The following is a 21,366-nucleotide window of genomic DNA, read 5'->3' as shown; positions in this document are numbered from 1 at the left end:
ACGCATTACGTCAAGGTCACCTACCTTTCTTACTGAAATATTTATGACAGCAGTTTCCGCTACAGTAACAATCTCATATAAAAATTTCACACGTGAAGAATTTGCGTTATTCATCTGTAGAAACAAAATCCTATTTATATAACAGAGTCCAAAAAATTTTCGTTGGCATTATAATACATTCACGCATTTACACACATTTCATAACTCTTAAAGTACGATTCTTGGTTTCCAACAACCTTTTTCACAAATCAGAGTCCCTAACCACTACTCATTATTCCTTACCTTATTATACATATGCATATTCGTTGACACTTCTTTCATATTTCATCATAAGAAATACGTAGCACAATCAAATTCCTCATATATGGTAGCATCATCTTATTGATCATAAACATACCTCAACAGCATAATGCACATCGTCGCTGTAAAAATAACATCATAACACCTCAGTCAAATCTCTAAAACAACGTAGCTTTCTGCAATAATGTCAAAACCTAAAAAATTCTCTGCTCATTTCAATACTGTCATCTACCTCAAACGTACTTTATAAATCATGATCCCATACCAAATACATCATTCAAAGCTCTCATAGTATCACAATGGTTCCGAAAAAATATGAACATTTCACAAAGTACAGACAAAACACAATTTCATAAATGTGAAATTATCCTACTGTGTAATTGCGTAAACATGTGTCACTGACGTAGTTGAAAAAATGTTTGTTTCTCAGTTAAATGACCAGATAGCTGTGTAATTTATGTGTTAGAGAAATATGGTACCGATGTGTAAAGTTGTATAAGCAAATACCATATTAGCTAGGGCTCCTTGTGCTTGCCAAACACATGGTACACAAAGTAAGCGTGTACCTCCCTGAGGATTAATGTAATTGTATCCTCAGATGTTACAGGTTACAGCAATGGAATGAAATGTATCATGGAAAACCTTTGTATCATTGTATTTCAAATATCTTTAAAAATAAATGTTTTAAGTACAAAATTAATCACTCAAACACGTGTACTGTAGCGCTAAACTGTGCGTCATGCCGTAAGATAATCTCTGTGGAAGTGTCGTAGTTATCGTCCTCCGATAGCTAAGTTCTGCAGAAGTCAATGTACTGACCTCACGGTAAACAAAAGTGAAACGCTTTGCGTATAGATACTGTAGTTACTACGCTTATTGCTGTGATGAAGTAAGTACTGTACTGTAACGTATTGTTGTGCTACAGAAAAGGCTGTCTCATTGTAGCTATACCACATAGTTACTACTAAAACATGTTTTACTTTACAGAATAATTCAGAAAAACTGTGCAGATATAAAACAGATACACCGCAAAAGCAACATTGTAAATCGTGTCAAATGTTAGTAGTGTCGTGATATAATCATGTAGCTGTCACATATACCACTGTGTCATCTGGTATCTCACAGAAAGTACTTTAAATCCAGAATGTATTTTCAAGTAAACCAAAATGTTGCATTATATCTCATTAGCAGTACTGGTAAATGCTCTAAGTTTGTGAGCCTTATAGTCATTACACAATAACACCGTGTCCTCTGTTCACTATAACACTGCATTCGTAATTTCTGTTTAAATAAGTTTTGTTGGTTCTTGACTGGATATTTAACTTCAAACATTGTTGTACGTTAACAGATTCTAAGTCTGACAAGGCATACTAGTAATGTAGAGTGAAAAGTTATATGCCAAATAGAAAGTTAAAAAAGCAGATTATCTTACAATAAGCGGTTTTACATGTGAAATGTGGTCCAATACGCAGAGTTCCAACTTCAAAGCATTATCATGTTGTGCACGTCGGTATGGAAAGCTAAAATTTTTCTCAAGGCTAGCGTCTTATGTTATTTTTCTTGGAGCCAGCGGGCGCACGTGGCTGCCTGCGGTGTGAGTCATTGTCTGTCTCTTTGTTGGCGCGCGTCGTTATTGGGATTAGGAGACCTAACTTCTACAAATTCACCTTGTCGAGAGGGCCCTGCTCTGTTTGATTCCCGCCACTTCTGCTGCAATTCAGGTCTGTCGTTACGATCATATCGTCTGTCGTCATGTCGGTAGATTCCATAGTTTCTTTCTTGTCGGTCACATGGTGGAGAATTTATCTCTGAATCGTAACTGCGCGCTGGACTGTTGCGTCTAAAGTTATTCTGTCTCCCTTGATAATATTTATTTTGGTTCACATATTGTCTGTTTTTCTGATTGTCTCTGTGACAGTCACTACCGCGTAGAGGTGATCTTTCCCTGTAATTATTACTACTCTGCCAACGGTTGTCATACAGGTGGTGTCTGTTTTGGTCACGATTTGTGTTGCGAGAATAGCCTTGTCGTGTCCAGTTATTATTTCTTTCATCGTGGAATTGCGACGGATGTGACCTGTAATTGTTGTGTTCCTGTTTTCACGTTCCGCGATTGTCAATGTCAATTTCTAATTCTTGTAAGAGTCCCTGAAAAGCTTCAATGCCGTCTTTGCACGTCCTGCCAAGATAATATGCCGTAAATGTTCAGGCAATTTGATTAAGCAAATGCGGATGAGTTCTGACGGGCTGTATGGGTTTGAAAGATACCGATTCTTATGTAACATGTCTTCAAAAAATTTCACAAGACTTGAAAATTCAGGTTGTTCAAAATTTTTCATCATTATGATGCCATGTTTTACTCGGTCTTGTGTGGCTTGGGACCAATATGCTGAGAGGAAGGCATGGTAAAATTCTCCTTCACTGTGGCAATCGTGAATGACCGATCGCATTCTTACAGCTGGTTCATTCTCTAAGTAGCCACACATAAATTCTAATCTGTGCTCTAGTGACCAGTTGGGAGGAAAACAATGAGAGAACTGATGGAGCCACGCTTGTGGATGAATTTCGTTGCCAGAATTCTTAAAAGTTTTGAATTTATGTGTAGTAATGAACAGCTTATAGTCAAAATCATCGTGTCGGCGGGTCGCATGTCGGTCATTGTTACGTCGTTTCAGCGGTTCCATCTCAAAATTCGGTGCACCTTGCCAATTTCTTTCAGAATTTCCGAAATGCCCTGTGTTATTATTTTGTGGCTTTTCCGTATTTCTAAGTCCCTCTTCCCGTGTTGGAGCGCGAGTGTCCTCTGAAATACGTAATTCTTGTATTACCTGTGTCAGCTGATCTTGTACTTCCCGGATTTCTCTTTGGTGTTGGGTATTAATTTGACTCTGATTTTGTTTGAATTTCCTAATTTGTTCGAACTTTTCTGTGTCATTAAAGACTATCGGTTTTGTGTCATTCAGATTATCATCTACCTTCGTAGATAAATTATTTAGCTGATCTGAAAGTTCAACTACTTTCTCTGATAATGAACTAATGTCCTCCATGTGTCTTTATGAACCAATTTTCAGAGTATCTACTGTGTCCTTTAAGTTCGCTTGAGTTTTTGCAAGTTGCGTAACGGAATCGGTAGATGCAACTGAGTCAATATTAGCTTCCAAGGTCTCATGATTTTCATGAACAATAGTTTGCAGTTCTTTTAAGGCTGCTTCGTGATTCTGTAATGCATTTTCATGCCGCGAAAAAATAGGTTGGAAATGCTCACAAATTTGTGTTTTACGTCATTACAGACATTTTGACATTTCGATTCGATTTTATGTAATTCAGTAGTTAAATCTTCACGTGTTTGTTCAAGTGTATGTTCCACTGCGTCTAACTTTTGAAGCTTTTGTTCCATTGCGTCTAACTTTTGAAGCTTTAGCTGTGTTTGTCTCTGATTTTGTTCCATTGTGTCTAACATTTGAAGCTTTTGCTGTGTTTGTCTCTGATTTTGTTCCATTGTGTCCAACTTTTGAAGCTTTTGTCCCATTTGTTGCATTAATTGTAATAACAATGCACTGGTGTCTGAAACATATTCCTTAGTGCTATTCGGCAATGCATTTGAACCGGCAATATGCGCAGTTTGAAAAACAGAAAATGTGTCTTGACTTATTTGAGAAAGCGGTGAGGACGCAAAACCTGAATCTACAGTATTTGCAAGAATGTGTCCTGTCATTTCGGAATCCTGAGGCGAGCTGTTGCCGAATAATCGATTGATAATTGTTCTCTGTTCACTACGTATTTCACTGTCTACACCATTGTTTGCAGCCCGCTCCATTTCCCTATGTACAATTACCAAATTACTACTTTGAACATTAGTTAATTCATTACTAGGTGGCGCTAACACTCCGCTTTCGTCTTCACTGTCATTTCTCAGTTTACTTTGGAGCCTAGTATTACGTTTTTCACACGCCATTATTGTCACAATATTTCACACGACAACACAGAAAAAAACAATTTGAAGAGCAAAAATAAGAGAATACATTAACATGGAAAATAATATCTGGTTAATTGCAAGCGCAGCTGCGAAATACTTGGTGCAACTCTACACGCATGCTACAACTGTTTTACTGTACAACAATGAAAGACTACAACTACAAAGGAGATTCTCTCTAAAATTACGCGCTAGAAATAAACAAAACCTACACTAATTACACAAACTACAAGAAAAAAATCAGAAGTTTCCAGTGAGGTATCCTAGGCTAAGGGTCGACATATGAAACGTCCCCTTAGAAAAATTATACAAGACTGTGCTTAAACTGAAACACAGTATTTTTTAGCGCAACGCAATCTGACTTTCAAAAATCCCTACGAAAGAATGGCCCTCACTAACATTAACCTATATGTTTCACAAATCACTTACCTCACAAAAATCTTCGTTACTCGAACTACTGCAATACAGGGAGCGCCACTACTGCCAGCTAACTAAAAGTTTCAAACTACGGAAGTCACTAACTTCTGATAGGCACAGTTAGCAAATGAAAGATTTTAATAGAGAACAAACAATGTATTTACCTTAATAGTCATAATATATATAGCAGTTCATGACATCCATTCTTACAAATTTCAAAACTCCGCCATCTCTCTCCCCACATCCACCACTGCTGGCGGCTCACCTCCAACTGCGCAACGCTACGCGCTGTTAGCATCCAGCTGCCGCTGCCCAACACTACAATGGCAGACAACAATGCAAACCAGCCACAGACTGCACACGGCACAGCCAGTGATTTTTATACAGAGCGCTACGTGGCGGCGGCGTTAACAATAAAAAAAACTAAACAGCCTACTTACAAGTTGTCATGGTTGAATAAACCCACAAAAGTTTTTAAAATACGTTTTGTATACGCGACCATGTCGCAGTTGGTTGAATATGTTTGCCTGCACTAGTGGTGGTACCACTTCAGCAGTCTCACTCGATAAAACCAATGTATGTTGCCAGTAGACACCCCTGGGAAGTCTTGAGGCCGGGGAAAAACATCGTGAGGGCTTTGACTCTCCTACTGCTATCAACAGATATTTTTGGTGTTCCCATTTTCTTCCTCCTTATGAGCTATGTTTCGCCTCGCCTCGGAAAAAGCAATTCTTGATCATCTGAAGGTTGCTCTAGCCATTTCAGCCTTGTCGCTGACATTGTCTCTACGGATTTCCGACATTCTTGATCAAACCAAGGTTTACTTCTGCGTTTTGGAAGGCAAAAAAAGCTCTTAATTTTGCTGAGTAGTATTGCATTCCGTACTGCCAGCCACGCGCCTTCTACATTATTACTACCCTCCGATGGTGTGAGATGTTCTGCAACTTTTTTTTGGTAACGCTGTCTCACTGCTACATCTTTCAATATTTCCTTGTCAAAGCGGACCATATTTTCTTCATAATTTCGCCAATTGGTGGACAGTTTCAGATGTAGATTGGCTGCAGCCAAAAAGTGGTCGGAGTCAATATCTGCCACACAGAAGGTTCGTATATGTTTCTACAGTTCCATGATGCCCTCGGTCAGGTAGAACATGATCGATCTGATTCTTTGTACTTACATCTTGTGACATCCAGGTAATATACTTCTTTACGTGGAAGTACGTGCCTCTGATAGTCATAACGCACTGTCATCCATAAAAATTCAAGACATTGTTTGGGAAAAAATCCATGAATGGCTGCAAGTGCTCTCCAGGTAGCCAAACAAAATCATTTCAAGTCAATGATCGGTTGATCTGGACAAGAGGATCCAGTACATTGTTTCAACGAAGTTGATTAACCTGACACCGTTCTTATAGCTTGCTTCTTGGCTATTATCAGGGCCAATTTTTGGCCGACACTCCTTTTCTCTCCCTATTTTGGCACTGAAATCTCCTATTACCAGTTGGCTTGAACGCCTAGGTAGTCCAACTACATTTTCTAGCTGGAGATATAAACTGTTCTTTGTTTCTTCGTCAGCATTTTCTGATGGGGCATGACAGTTGACTAAGCAGATATTCTTTGGTTTAGTGTTTAATATGATCTAGCAGATGCGGTTATCTACTGGAGACCAGTTATTGACAGCCGATATCATTTTATTATGGACAGAAAATCCAACTCCTGATTCCATGCTTGAGTTAGCTCGTTTGCTGTTGAAGAGCTTGTACGTATCTTCAATCTTCATGACTCCATGAGACAGTCTTGTTTCTTGAGTTGCTGTCACTAGGCACTGATATTTACCGAATGCTTCTCCAAGTAGTTTCATTCCCCCGGTCATGACTGACTTTACATTCCATGTTCCAATTCTAAATCCAGAGAATCCATCAACATATCCACATATCCAGTTTTATACATGTTTTGATCGGTGCGATATTTCGTCTTTTCATTTAACGAGGTTCTTTTTTTTTCAGAAGCGGAGGCTGGCCCATCGTCTAACTCTCCTCCTTTCTCATCTGGGCTTGGGACCGGCAATAACGTTATATGTATAAATCATGAGATACCGCCTAATGCAGTGCCGGACCTCCTTTTACCTAATATTGAGCCATGATGCCTCAGTATCCATCCGTAATTATGTGCCTCTATATCTGTCAATGATTAAGGAGATGTTGCCCGTGCAGGACTTACTGCAAGAACGGACCTCGCGATTATACCTCATAAATGTTCAATGGGAATCATTCTGGCAATGTGGGAGGCAAAATCATACGTTTGACTTGTACAAAATACTCTGACGTGGTGAATTGCCACCCATAAAAATTCAACCCTCATTTGGGGAAAAATCTATGAACGGCTACAAATTGTCTCCAGGTAGCCAAACAAAGTCATTTCAAGGTAATGATCGGTTGAACTGTACCATGGCATCCAGTCCATTCCATGTAAATGTAGCTCATACGACTGTATAGCCACCACCAGCTTCCACAGTGTGTAGTTGACAACTTGGATCCATGACTTCGTGAGGTCTCCGCTACACTCGAACCTTATCGTCAGCTCTTAACAACTGAAAGCGGGCCTCGCCTGGTCAGGCCACGGCTTTCCAGTAGTCCAGGGTCCAATCGATACGGTCACGACAGAAGAGGCACAGCAAGCGATGTATTGCTGCGGGCAAAGCAACTAGCGTCGGTCGCTGCGACCATAGCCCATTAAAGCCAAATTTCGCCGCAGTACTCTGACGGATCTCTGCATTTATTTCACGCAGTGCTGATTGTCTTTTAACACAGATAACTCTACGCAAACGCCGCTGCTCTCAGTCGTCACGCAAAGGCCGTCGGCCACTGCGTTCTGTCTGGTAAGAGTTAATGCCTCAGATTTGGCATTCTCTGCACGCTGTTGACACTGTGGATCTCGGAATATTGGAATCGAGTGGATGTTCCTTGACCAGATCCTAACTCTCCTTCCACATTCTTCCGTATTGTAACACCCCAAGAAACACTAAAACCCAAATAAGAATGTCATAATAATTTAAAGTAGGGAACAGAGTTATCCTGACAGTTACGACAACTTTGACAATAACGTAACGCCTTAAAGTTTTGATGAACATCAATTTCAATAATTACTGAGTATGTCATGATATCAAGCTAGAAAGAAAGAATGGTTCTTTTAATTAGCTATCAAACATCTTAGTAATAACTGCAAATCAGTATGACGAAAATTATGTCCAAAGTAATATGTCGGTCAAAGATAACATTTATTGTGAAAGAGAGTTTTAAACGCTATGAAAAGGAAATTCAATATATCTACAGTGCTCGCTCATGGAAAAGTCAGTTGCTTGCTAGCTAGCTTGCTATCAAGTAGAGAGAGAGCACCGTTTGTTTTAGTACTACACACGGAACGCTACGAGATTGTTTCTTTTTTAACAAAAGTAATATTGTGTGACAGACATGCATGGACTTTGTTCTCAGTTATCCAGACTTGAGAACTTGAACTGAAGTGATATTCTGATAGTGTACGACGAGTTAATGAACTTTAATTATTGGAGATATTATTGTTTGACTCAACCTTCGTCAAAGTGAACAGTTACAACAAAGAATGGACATAGTATCGAAGACTGCAATACCTGATTAGCCTGGAGTAGGAAACATTTATACGAACACACGAAGATAATACAAATACGGTGACTGTAAATGCTGTCATAGTTGTCATGATCACGGAACTGAAAAGAACTGTAATTGATCTGATCCATCGGTGTGCGTGTGGTCTGATGATTATAAAGTAATTGCTAAGAGGGAATAATAAAATTGTTCGTCGGTAATGGAAATTTCACGTGTTGGCTCCATCATTAATTGAACTGTGTGATAGTTGAGAGACTAAATTAATTAGCTGTGAAAATATTAATTGGAAGTGGGACTTGATGAACGAATTGAAAGGAGTGTTTTGCCGAAATAATATGACGACGCACTAAAGCAAGATAGCATGGATTTGCGTCTTGCCCTAGTGAACAATTCTGCTTAGCAACGTAACAACTACTGATACTGAACCGCAAATGAATTTTTTCCTTCCTTCAGTGGTGTGAAACGACACCGGTGATGAATGATTCACTCAGTACTGCACTAAATAACTAACTGTGTATAACAAATCATCATAAAACCATAATAAACAATTAGCAGTTCACATCGCTGAGAAGACTGTGCGCACTCCAAACGGAGTTTCATACATTACACGAGGAACAATGTTCTTTAGAGATTTTCAGGTGATGTTCGACGTTATCCGACGGGGACAACCATCACTGCGCGTAGCGTCTCCATTCCACAGACCAAGCTGTAGCAGTAGCGCCTCAGCATCAACAGCGACAACAAAAAGGGGAGAGGGGACGTCACAGTATATAATGGTCGCCAGCAACTTCTTTGCCTGAGCCATTAAGCTGTTTGTGTGATAGATCTCCACTCATCTGCCCCTGGTACCTTCGGGAACCTGTAGATGATATTTTCTCTACAGTGTGATAGTGTATCTCCAGACTTCTTCACACCAATTTCAATACCCGCTTGGTTGCCAAAGCCCCATAACAAATTCATAAATTCCGTAGAAGGACTAGACAGCCCTCTGCCTTATTTGACTTCAGGTCTTCCAAAGCTCTGTTAAACTCGTAATACTGGGTCCCTTATGTCTTCCATATCGACTCTGATATCATTCCAGCCGCGTTCAGGCAAGTTCTTCCCACCTGAGAGAGCGCATTGTGCTCTTTTCACCAAACTTCTTCCTTCACTGCCCTTACTAATCAGTAAAGCTTTGGCGACTGCTTAAAACCTTCCATACCCGACTCCTACACTTGTGTGCCAGGTGCTTGTCGTGGCTGCTAGGTAGTCTGTGACGCCACGAACGGTGTAAAACTATTGCAGCGCCACTATGGCTTTCGACACCACCTCCTCGCTGACTAGTTAACCGTGTCAGCTCTTGTTGCGTAAGGGCAACGGCTGGCATAGGCACCTGATAGAGGCAGGCACGCAGTAAGTCAAAGCTGAACTCAAGGTGGTTGGAGACCAACTGGTGTGCTGAGTGACAGTGGCGACTGAGCTGCCTTAACCCTACGGATCCCACTCGAAGCCCAGAATCGTCATGGCTGGCGGACTGTTCGTAGAAGAGCAGGTGTGCCTTTGTCGTTCTTGCTGAGCTTTAGCAGATGACCTTACGGAGGCTGTGCCGTACGGTGCACAACGCCGAAGTAATGCTGCTTTGGTCTGAGTTGGTAAAATTTCCTTGCAGCCAGGCCCATTGCGCTACTCAGCCAAATGTTGACTCCAAAACGCCGCCTTGTAGGGTGCTACGTCGACACTATTACAGAAGCTAGCTTTAGGAATTGCATTGGTGGCTGGCCCCACGTATCAGTTACTTGGCTGCTAAAGCCTGCCTGAAGCTCAGGCCTCAACACAGTTATCCACAACACTGCTCGAGTGTAGTGACTTTATTACTCACAGGAGCTGAACGGCTACATCCTGTGGAAGAACCTGACGATGGCGTGGGAGCACGCCGGCCGCTACTCCACCGACGTCTACACGGAGGAGGCGGAGCGGCTCATCCTGGAGCACGACGCGGAGAGGCCGCTCTTCCTGTACCTGTCGCACCAGGCCTGCCACGCGGGGGACCCCGCCGCCCCCGTCACCGCGCCTCAGGAGGCCATCAACAAGTTCCTCTACATATCGGACCCCAACAGGCGCATATACGCAGGTTGGATGATTAAGTGTATTTCATAAATGCTAGCTCTCTTTGTTAAACGCATACTGAATCTTGGCACGTCGAGAGACGAGATGAAGGTGTCTTCTTTTCGTGCTGAAAAACAATAACGCCAAAATCGCATAAATCTTTTTCAATGTTTAACAGCCGGTTTCGCTAAAGTTTGGTGTCATCTTCAGGTCTGAGAAAGTCACAATAAACATGTGTTGTAAAAAATTTTGAAGACCTGAAGATGCCAGTAAAGTCTGTCGAAATCGGATGCTGGAAGTAAAGAAATATTTATCCGATCTTGGCTTCAGAAAGTTTTCTACCATGTTAAATGCTAATACAAAGAAAAAAATGCTGAAACGGAAGCGACGGACCAGGTAATCTTATTTTATACTTCGTAATCCTCCGTACGCTGTATGGCAAAGGGTACTTCATGTAGAACTGGCATTCAATCCATTTTCTTGTTAAGTCGCGAGTGGTGCACTGAAAGAACGACTGTCCGCAAGCGTCTGTATTTGTTTTAATCTCTCTAATTGTACCTCCATGGTCACTTTGCAAGATATATGTAGGAAATATCAGTATGTGGGCTGACACCTGTAGGAACATACACCCTAAAAAATTTAACTGTTAAACGTACTACGACGCGCGATCCCTTTGTTTCAGCACATGGCATTAGAGTTCAGTGGGCACCTCTTTCTCCAAGGCATGACTATATGCTGAAACAGAAGCGACGGACCAGTTAAGTAACAGACTGGAAAATTACCGAACTAAATGAATCAAAGTGAATCGATTCAAGTAATAATGACATGAAAGAGGGCTGTCGGGGGCACATTTGATTGTGTAAATGTCCCGAGACGGAGTACCTCATGGCGTACAAATTATCCAGATTATATTCATCCAGTATTTCAGAATGAGAGCACTAAGTTTACATAAAATCTCAAACATTTTCCGAACTTTTTCTGTGTCACATACTTCACAAAACAAAGAAGGAAAAAAAATTGTCGCTTATTGTCTTTTCGCCGTTCCTATAGTAAAACTATAGCATCAGGCATTTAATTTATTAATACTTTAATGCTACCCCTGTTTAGGTTTTACTAACATAACGACTAATATTATACACGTTAACGCATATATAAAGTTATCAGGTGCCTGATTTTGTAGAAGTGAGTCCAATAGTGAATTAGATTCTTTAAATATCATGCGCAGCCAGTCGCACTGGTATATTCTAAATCGAAATAAGGATGGCGTGATATAGCCTCTAGATAAGTGCGAGTTGGGAGTGACGTATGGGAGGTATATGGGAAGGCGCTAGTCTGAAAAGATTGAGAGATGTATTTGTGGAAAAGAACTCACAGCTGGGTTGCAGGTTTTGGGACAGGAGTTTGACGCTGGCCTGGTTGGGGTGAAGACTTCAGTTGACACGGGATGTTCAAGGTATGTTGTGGCTGGAAATGAATCAACGATCAGAGAAAAGAAGGCGATTGATAAGAAAAGGAAATGAGTAGGAATGCAGTACGCATTCAGCACGAATACGGTTCTTCGCTTATTGCTCGGATCGTGTCAGGTGAAGCGAGGATAGGACAGCGATGAAGAAAGTGGCGGCGATGGTGGCTGGATACTTAGTCAGCGTCCTTGGAACTCACGCTGTCCAAGGACGGCCTAGTGAAGTTTTGGTCCAGACTGCACATTTTGTCCCTGATGGAAGGATATGGAGTGCGTGGAAAAATAGAGGATGTGGAACATACCGATAGAGGCGTGGCAGCAGCCATTGCGGTAGATGTGTGAGGGTCAAAGGAGTTTGTTGGAAGATATGTGGAAATTTCATTAACTGACCAGATGGGTGGGGAAGGGCATATGGATACGGAAACCAAAGGATGTTCACTTGTTTCGCCAGTAAGGGATATTACAGCACCAGATGTATGTTCAGTCCTCTTCCAGATCAACAGATATATTTACTATACGAGGCCTGAAAACAGTTTGTTTTCTTATTTTTTTTGTCAAGGGCGGTGACAGTCACTGTCGATCGTTATGCGTCGAACAAAGGGCTTCGGTATAATACGATACAGATCTCGGCGACCCGCGACTTCTGCACCTCCTCCTATTACAGGCGTGGTGTCCAAACTGGATGAATCGGTGGGCCGAGTGATGGCTGCGCTGCAGAGCCGAGGAATGCTGGAGAACTCCATCATCGTCTTCACTCCGGACAACGGAGCGCCCACAACGGGTAAAACCGCCAACTGGGGATCCAACTACCCCTTCAGAGGCGTAAGTAGAGATCTTCCGTGTAGGTGAATTCCAAGCACCGCATCAGGTGGTCGGATTGCGTACGTCATCTTTGATTTTGCTGCGTATTTTGTCAAGTAATAAGAACGAACAAATATATTTTAAATAGATTTTGATGAACGATGAAAGATGGGCAATTCAGACCATTATTAAATGATTCGCATTAGTATTTTCTTGCTCAGGTTGCTATAAAAGAGTATTCCATATTTTGAGAAAACTAAATTAAGAAAAAATGACTAAAACGTTCTGTAAAAGAGCTGTTGTTGATTTTCGCCTCTGAGCACACCATCTCGTCTACTGAATCACGAAAGCAGTAAACAAATGAATACACAAATAATAACACATTATACTGCTACTGCGAAATAGCAGCGTTGCTATTGTAATCAGCTTGCTATTACGTACGTCCTCCTCTTGTCAGCCATCGCTAATGGAGGTGCCCCTTCAGAGTAAGGCGTGCTTCTGTCCGACTTCTTAGGGAATGAGGCACTCTCCGAAAACCTCGAGTTTGGTCACGGATGCGCTGGCAGGCGTTGATGACGTGTTTATGTAGCGTTTGTATACCATTAGTGGAGCTTGCATACAGCAGCGACTTCATCTGTCTCTGACACCAAAAAACAAAGGATTAAGGCCGAAGAAACCCTCTGCTCCACGTACTGGACCTCCCCGACCAATCCGTTGTCCATTAACTGTATGTGTGAAGTGCTCTCGAATATTATGGGGAAAATGGGGTCGTGCTCCATTATGCATTAAACACGTGCCAAGCTGTTGTTGGTATAATACCTTAAGTAGCAGGACAAGCAAGTCGTTTTATAAGAACCGAATATACCCTGCATCAGTCCAATTCGTTGGTGGAATATAAGGTCATATTAGGTTTCAATTTGGCACATCATAACGTAAGATGATGTCTGCCATTAGCCGTGTGGAATAATAACCTTCCACTATACTGGTAATTGAAAAGATTATATTCCGATGTATAAGATTTGTACGGACTTATCAAATCACAAACTCGTTCCACTATTACTAAGGTATGCGCTGTGCGTACCCATAACTGCGAATACCGTTTACAGTAGATAAGTAACGATGTTTATAGTTACAAGGACAATAATAGAAGAATGTGTCCTCATATGTTTACCACATTCTGTAGACAGCTCGTAAAGGCAGATGGCTTGCAGATATGTGTTTCATAGTAGTGAAGATGTACAAGCGCTCATAGCTTTAACAATATGTATTTTAGCGCCCTCGTTTACTGGACATATTTGGCTTGCTTTGATCCTTACTACCACCTCTCAGAATATAGAGCACTTTGTTCCAACATCCTCTTGCAGCTCTCGTAAAATAATTTGCTGACTTCTTTTTTCACCTCGACGTAAAACCAAGTGTTTCACCCAAGTATGTTTCCTTTTCTCCGGCCGCTGCACTTCAAAATACACGCACAATGCAACTCTGGTACAATTGTCAAAGAAATAGGCCTAACACCGACCTAAGGAGCGAGTGCCACAGCCGCATCGTGGGAAAGGCTCGTTAATGCTGCAATAGCGGCACCAACCATCCGCATCATTGGACCAATATCCATGATAGGAACCGTACCTTAATTTACTGATACCACGTGTGCTGCAAGAGCCGGGAACTGTATTCCGCAGCGCGACGAATTACTGTGTCACTCTTACTACGATGTCTTTTAAGCAATATTAATACATACCGCTCTAGCGTTATTACTTACTTAGAGGACCGTCACATTGTTAATCACACAACGAGGGTTACACTTCTAGTTTCACATTATCACATTCTGATTTACTAGCCTTTGGGATGCTATACACAAGGACCCTTGCTCACTGATAGGCGATGGAGGTTGCTTGTAGGTTGTATAATGTGCAATACTATTACTCTATGGTTAAGGTCCAAATGGAAGCGAATTATCAACGACATTCCTCGAATTGCTGCTGAATTGCGTACTTCTGTAATGCGAGTACTCTGAGGCCATATTCGTCTATGATTTTGTTCGTATTGTCGTAAGAGATAAAGGCGAGCTGAAGGTGTGGTAATAATATTACTTTAATGTCGATCAACTATCTGACGTGTGTCTTTCAGAAGGAACTACGCCAGTGACCTACGTATGTTTCACTAAGACGCCCAAGTAACTTACTGGCAAAAGAGGAGGTATATTTCAACGTTGGATTCGAAGCTCCGGTAGTTCCTGCCCAATCTTCACAATTGTGAGAGGCAATTGCGCCTACACGATAGTTTGTAGGGGGCCTGGCTCTTGGGGTATGTTGAGCTTTTTATATTTCGGAAAAAGATCCGTAAAAGTGTTACTGTTGCGACACTGTTAAAAACCTGCATAATAGCGACTTTGAAATCATTTTCTCCTAAGAAACACTTGACTACACAATATATTTTTCCTTTCCCTGGGGCTCCCCCACAAAAACTACTGGGTTTCGATGTCCTTGTTGAGAGGTGAAGCCTAGATTGAAGCCAGACAGGAAATTTCGTGGTCGAACACGGATTCGACCTCACGATCCTTCGATTTCCCGTCATGCAATTTACAACCGGCCCTGATAAAAGTTGTAGTGATCAGTACATGTTGTCCCTTCCAGTTGAAAGCGACGCTGTGGGAAGGCGGTGTGCGATCTCCGGCCCTGGTGTGGAGCCCGCTGTTGCAAAAAACGCCCAGGGTGTCACACCAGCTGATGCACATCACCGATTGGCTGCCCACGTTCTACGCTGCTGCAGGTGGGTACTGGTCTGCAACAGAAACAAACAAACATGGACATCGCACATAAAATAGAGTTTAATGCTCAGATGGCATCAATACCGATGTGTTTTGCTTCAGTAAATTGCACGTTAGGTGCCAGTTGCTTTCCTGGACTCCGCACTGGTAGACAATTACACCACCAGCCATCTGCCGCTATTTTCACTCAGTGTATCTGTTTTACGACGGATACCCATTGGACACTCTCCACTTTCCTCTGTCATGTGCTTCTTCCTTATTCTTCTGCAAACTACTTCCGCTTTTAATCCTCCGTTGCTAGCGCGGATGAGACTCGTCATCCACATGACTTTCCCGCTCAATTTTGCCTGACACTGATGGATTGAGTTCGCGTTATTTTCAGTGCCTTTCTGTTAACTCTCCGGCTGTTAGCTCTAATCATTGTTTGCTTTCAGTTACGGAAGATACATTGTTTATGAAACATTATTATAGTCTGGAGGACACTTGTCATCCACGCGAGCTCTGCTGCGACAATCTGAAACAATGTAAGTCTGTATTACTTTAATGCTGTCCCAGATTCAATCGATCTTTCATGTGCGTAAATTTAGACGTACTGAAACTGATTGCAGTTACCTTCCGTGTTACCTAGTATTGTCTTTATTTTTAAATTGTGGAAGAAATGTCGGAGGCAGAAAACCTCGGACAGATTTTAGGAGAGATCCTAATGTATGGTCGGAATGGTTCAATGAGCTGAGTGACAAACATGGTCACAGTGATAGCGCTGACTCAGACACTGCGGATTCTGTTCATGAAAGCGTCATGATTCAGGAACAGAACAGTAAGTGTCATAAAATGATGAATATAGGTCACAGGAAGAAGTAATTCAAGAGGATGCATTTTTTAGGGAAGGATGGAATAACTAAACGGAGGAAAAATAAATGTCCTACCAGTGTTAGAAGCAGATCTTGTAATTTTATTACGCATTTGCCCGGACTAAAAAATCAAGCTCGTATAAAAAAGACAAATAGAAATTCTGAATTGGTTCTTGGATGAAAACATAATAAGCATTATCGCAACATGCACTAATATATACATCAATTAAGTTCTTGCTAAATTCTGTAGGGAAAGAGACGCTAAAGAAACAGATGAGATAGAGTTCAGAGCTTTCATTGTTTTATCTATGTGGATATTTGAGATGTTATAGGAAGAGTGTGTCGAAATTGTGGGATAAATCAAAGGGAAACGGACTTGAATCATGTTATTTATGCATAAGTGAAAACCGATTCAGGTTTCTGTTGATATGTCTGAGGTTTGATAATATCCGTGAAAGACGTGTTCGCAGAGAGATTGACAAGCTGGCTGCTACTACAGTTATCAGAGGAGTACTTGAACTATTCACGAACAATTGCCAAAAATATTTTTCACCTAGTAAATATCTTACTGTTGACGAACAGCTTGGAGGAAACTGCCCGTTCAGGCAATATATTCTTAGCAAATCAGCAAAGTGTGGGTTAAGAGTGTTTGCTTTCGTTGTTGTAAAAACAGCTAACACTTCGAATTTAGAACCGTATGTCTGCAAGCAACAAGAGGGACCGTGAAATTCCAGTAACTCAGCTGAAGATCTTGTTCTTCAATTGCTCAAACTGTTTCAGTCGTTAGAATATATTATACAGTGTACAAATATTAAATCTATTATATTTAGATTTAATAAAAAATTATAAAACCAGTCATAAAGACCGTTCAGAGTACACAAAAATAGACCGCTTGCTTTGTGGATGACACCAGTCATCCGCGCGAATGACCATGTCACGAATTTTGGCGCTAATAACGGATGGTTAATGTCATCCACAATTCGAGTGTTCTTTATACTCTTTCTCTCTGCACTGCAATCTTAATTTCGAAATTTTTCGTTGGAGGCAACTTTTTCACACTTTACGTCCCACTGAATATGCTTTACTGATATTCATCATTTCCACTATTTTTCTTTACTCTCTTATCTTGAGAAGTACTTCCTAATTCGTTATTCATCGAATGAAGCATTATTTTGCAGGGCAGTATTTCATAACTATCCAAGTTTTTTTCCTCTTTCTTTTATGCTGCGTTTGATTAACTACGCTATGATATTGTAGCCCAGATAAAACGCATGGCAAATGTCTACATCTACGTTTATATAACCACAAGCCGTTTATTCACGTGTGGCCGAGGTTACATCTAGTATCAACGACTTCCCTCCCCCTTCCACGCTTCCACCTTTCCTTAGCTGTTTCACTCACTAACAACGCGTGGGAAGAATGATTGCCGAAAAAGAAAAAAAACGGAAAAGAGAATTAAGATGAAGTGGATTTCGAGATAAGAAATATAGGCTTCCGTTTAAAAAGTCGTATCACTATTCGTATCTTCGTAACGAGCGAAGTTACAAGAAATTCTGACATTCTGGTCAGTGTCCGCTGGTAGCCAAACAACATTTGCTTCATAGATTTTTCACTTGCTTCCGGACGAAACGTTGTTTGGGGTGATAGATCTGCATGGGATACACTGTACATTAATCTAATTTGCGTTTTTGTTTCCTGCTTTAAACGTTACTTTACGATCCCCCTATTCTTCTTCGCTTCTCAGTCTTAACTGACATAGTTCCAAAATTTTAGTTATGTACATCCCCATTGCTTTTGCATTTTATCCCTTCTTCCCCCACCACTGTTCATCGTTCTTAACACTGCACGTTCCACTTCGAATCTAGGTACTTTTCCACTTCGGTCTTTATTATTCTCCAATATGTAACACTACTCTCCTGAAAATTTTCCCATCTTGAAATCCGATTGCGTGTGTATTCCTCCAGAACTTTTTTTCATAAACCCTGCCATGTTTGTGAGATACATCCAGTAGGGAAAGACATACGAGTAGAGTAGACGCTGCATCTTTCTTGTAGACAGACGTTTCGCCCTCTCTGCAACGGGCATGTGACAGCATTACCCTTCCTTTACCCTTTCCTTTACTCCCGAGTACTTCCATACAGGAAAAAATCACTTTAATGACACAGTGAAGACAGACAACTGAAGCTTAACCAATAAAGATCAAATATTTAGATTAAATAAGGAAAAGGGGTTAGTGAGAATTATCTACTGAAAAAAATTGCATTGTTAACTCGTGTTTCCTATGAAAAAAAGAGTTGCCGAATACATATCTGAGCGCTTCGCCTGGGTGGAAGATTAATTGCGTACTAATGTACTCCATGTAGACCCATAAATCGAGTTACATGTGGCGATAAAGACGTTTCAAACATTCCTCCAAATCAAAATTGTCAAGCCCGCTAAATTATGAGTTTTTCTAAGGGCAGTTCTCCCGCCATTGGTACAGACAGGTGGTGCTGTGTGATTTTTGATAGCTGCAAACGTGTTGGGCAGTGGGCCATAAGCCATCCTCCATCTTGATGTACTCAGGGGGACCATCAGTTATCAAAGCAATCTCAGACAAGAGCAAACAGTGACATGAGAAATATTACCATATGTTCTCTGCACAGTCTTTGTTTACCCGTTTTTGCGTCTCCCTCATTTGCATCCTCCGAGATTGTACACGCTGATCATCCAGCACATTATGATCACCGATCTACCATCGATATCAAGCCGTACAGGCGATAGCAGCGTAACCGGGCGAGGAATGACTGCTAGTCAGACACACGCACAGAGCATGTAGTATCAGTGAGCTTGCTGTCTGTGTAAAATGGGGAAGGCGCCCCATCTGTCTGTCTGAGCGAGGGCAGATTGTGACAGCCCAAAGGCGACTTGTCGGGTGTTCGTGGAGTGTCCTCAACATGTGGTGAAACCAACTTTAAACCACGTCCAGACGTGAGGTGGGGGGCCACCCGTCGGCCCAGATGTCGGACGTCTTAGGTTGGGCAGACTGGTAAAACAGGACAGGTGGCTAACTGTGGCGGGATTAACACCAGATTTGAAGGTGGGCAGAGTACAAGTGTCTTTAACACAACATGGGCCTCCGCAGCTGACGATCCGTGCATGTGCCAATGCTAACACTGCGACATCGGCAACTACGACTGAAATGGGCACTTAATCATAGGCATTGGACGCTGGCGCAGTGGCAGAGCCTTGTATAGTCTGACGAGTCCTGACACCGTCACCACCCTTATGGCACAGAGCGTATCCCTCATCTGACAGGGGGAACAGAGCTTTGGCATCTGTACTGCAGGGTGGAGACAAGCTGGCAGCGGCTCCATAATGCTCTGGGAAACATTCATGTGCGCGTCCATGGGTCGAGTGGAGCGGATGCAAAGCACCATGACGACCACTGAGTATCGTACACTGGTTGCAGACCCCGTATACCCTTTCAAGACGATCATGTTTCCCGAGGGCAGTGACATTTTTCAACAAGATGATGCTCCATGTCACTAGGACAGCAGGTTGATGGAGTGGATCGAGGAACACAGCGGCGAGCTCCAATTGATGTGCTGGCCCCACAACTCGCCAGATCGGAACCCGATGTAACACGCCTCGGATGTGATTGAAAGTGGCGTCAGAGTTCATCGCTCCTCTCCTCGGAATTTACGGGAGTCAGGTGACATGTGTGAGCAGGTGGGGCGCCAGCTGTCCCCAGCGGCCTACCAAAACCTCTTGCCTTCCGTGGCACGGCACGTTGCCACTCTTGTCAGTGCCAAAGTTGGACATAGCGGCTATTAGGTATGTGGTCATAATGTACTGCCTGATCAGTGGTCATCCGATTTGTTTCACTGGCAACAGTAAATATGTTATATATAGAGGTTGTTACTGTTCAGGATCCTTACTTCTCACCAAAATAATGATTCAGTTTGTCCACGTGTTTCGTCAGATTTATTTTGGGCGAAAGAAAAATTACACCAGAGGCTTTCTATTGGGTCCCAGGCTTCGTACATCTTCTCGCACAGGGGCCATGTGATACGTGTAGTACCACCTCAGGTATAACAACACTGTAGGGTGTATGAAACGGGAGGAATAGTACTGTGTGTGCCCTTAGTTCTGCTCACACTTAAAGTAGTTTAAAGAGGATGATACATGTGAAGGCTGCTGCTGCTGGAGTTTTTCATCCCACAAGGTCGTAATATCCTGCAGTTACTAGGAAATTTTTAATTGCCTTGTAGAAGGTGTTATTGAGAGGGATGTGTGACTTCTTTGCTACAAGGTAATCTCACACAACAATAAAAGTTCCACAGTATTTGAAACGCCTGTGCTGGCAGGGCAGAGCGGATTGGGTTGTGGAAAGAGGCCAAAATATGTTGCTGTACGTTTCACTCAACATACAAACTTTATTCATCAGCACCCAATATTACAACAGGGATGCAAAACACTTAAAACTTTAATCGACCTCCTTTGGTTAACTGCAGATCGGCTGAAGACCACACTCAAAATGCAAGACACAAGGCCTAAGCAATAAATTTAAATACAAGGTTCTTCTGGAGGTTTGACCCAAGAATATTTTCTAAATATTTAATCTAAACAAGCTGAAGGCCTCAGGTGTTTAGTTTTAATGTAACTTGGCTGGAAGCCACATATTAGGCAATAAGAAGAGTTTCAATGAAAAGGCAGAAGGCTTTATCTTAAAACAAAAGCATAACAATCTAATGCCTTATGGGCAAAACAAGAACATTAACTTAAGAGACAAACTCGGCTGAAGGGGGCATATTACGCAATAAGAAGAATTCAATCCAAAGGCAGAAGGCCTTATCTTAAAAGCCTTAAGTTCAAGACAAGGACCCGAATTTAAGAGATTTTAAAACTCTGCTATAGCCCACACATCAACCAAATAACTAAAATCCAAACAGGGAAATTACTACATAACACAGAAGGAACGGCACTCAGAAGTTTCCAAGGGTCGGCCTGGGGTTGTAATACTAACAACTACACGCGGCGCTGGACAGCAACAACACGACGAGGAAAATACACCGCCGAGTATTACGT

At 41.9% G+C, this 21,366-nt stretch overlaps 1 protein-coding gene across 1 annotated transcript in view; it reads left to right on the top strand.

The window, feature by feature from the left end:
• LOC126354978 (arylsulfatase I-like) overlaps positions 1–21,366 on the top strand; it is a 111,670-nt gene that overhangs the window by 43,092 nt on the left and 47,212 nt on the right. The window contains exons 4-6 of the mRNA XM_050005062.1: positions 10,191–10,440; positions 12,542–12,699; positions 15,312–15,447. Coding sequence (XP_049861019.1) covers positions 10,191–10,440; positions 12,542–12,699; positions 15,312–15,447 — 544 coding nt within the window. The remainder of the gene's footprint in view (positions 1–10,190; positions 10,441–12,541; positions 12,700–15,311; positions 15,448–21,366) is intronic.

Source organism: Schistocerca gregaria, chromosome 3 (assembly GCF_023897955.1).
Source record: "Schistocerca gregaria isolate iqSchGreg1 chromosome 3, iqSchGreg1.2, whole genome shotgun sequence".
NCBI classification, from domain to species: domain Eukaryota; kingdom Metazoa; phylum Arthropoda; class Insecta; order Orthoptera; family Acrididae; genus Schistocerca; species Schistocerca gregaria.
The sequence above is the reverse complement of the archived record's forward strand: the minus strand, read 5'-3'. Positions and strand labels throughout refer to the sequence as shown.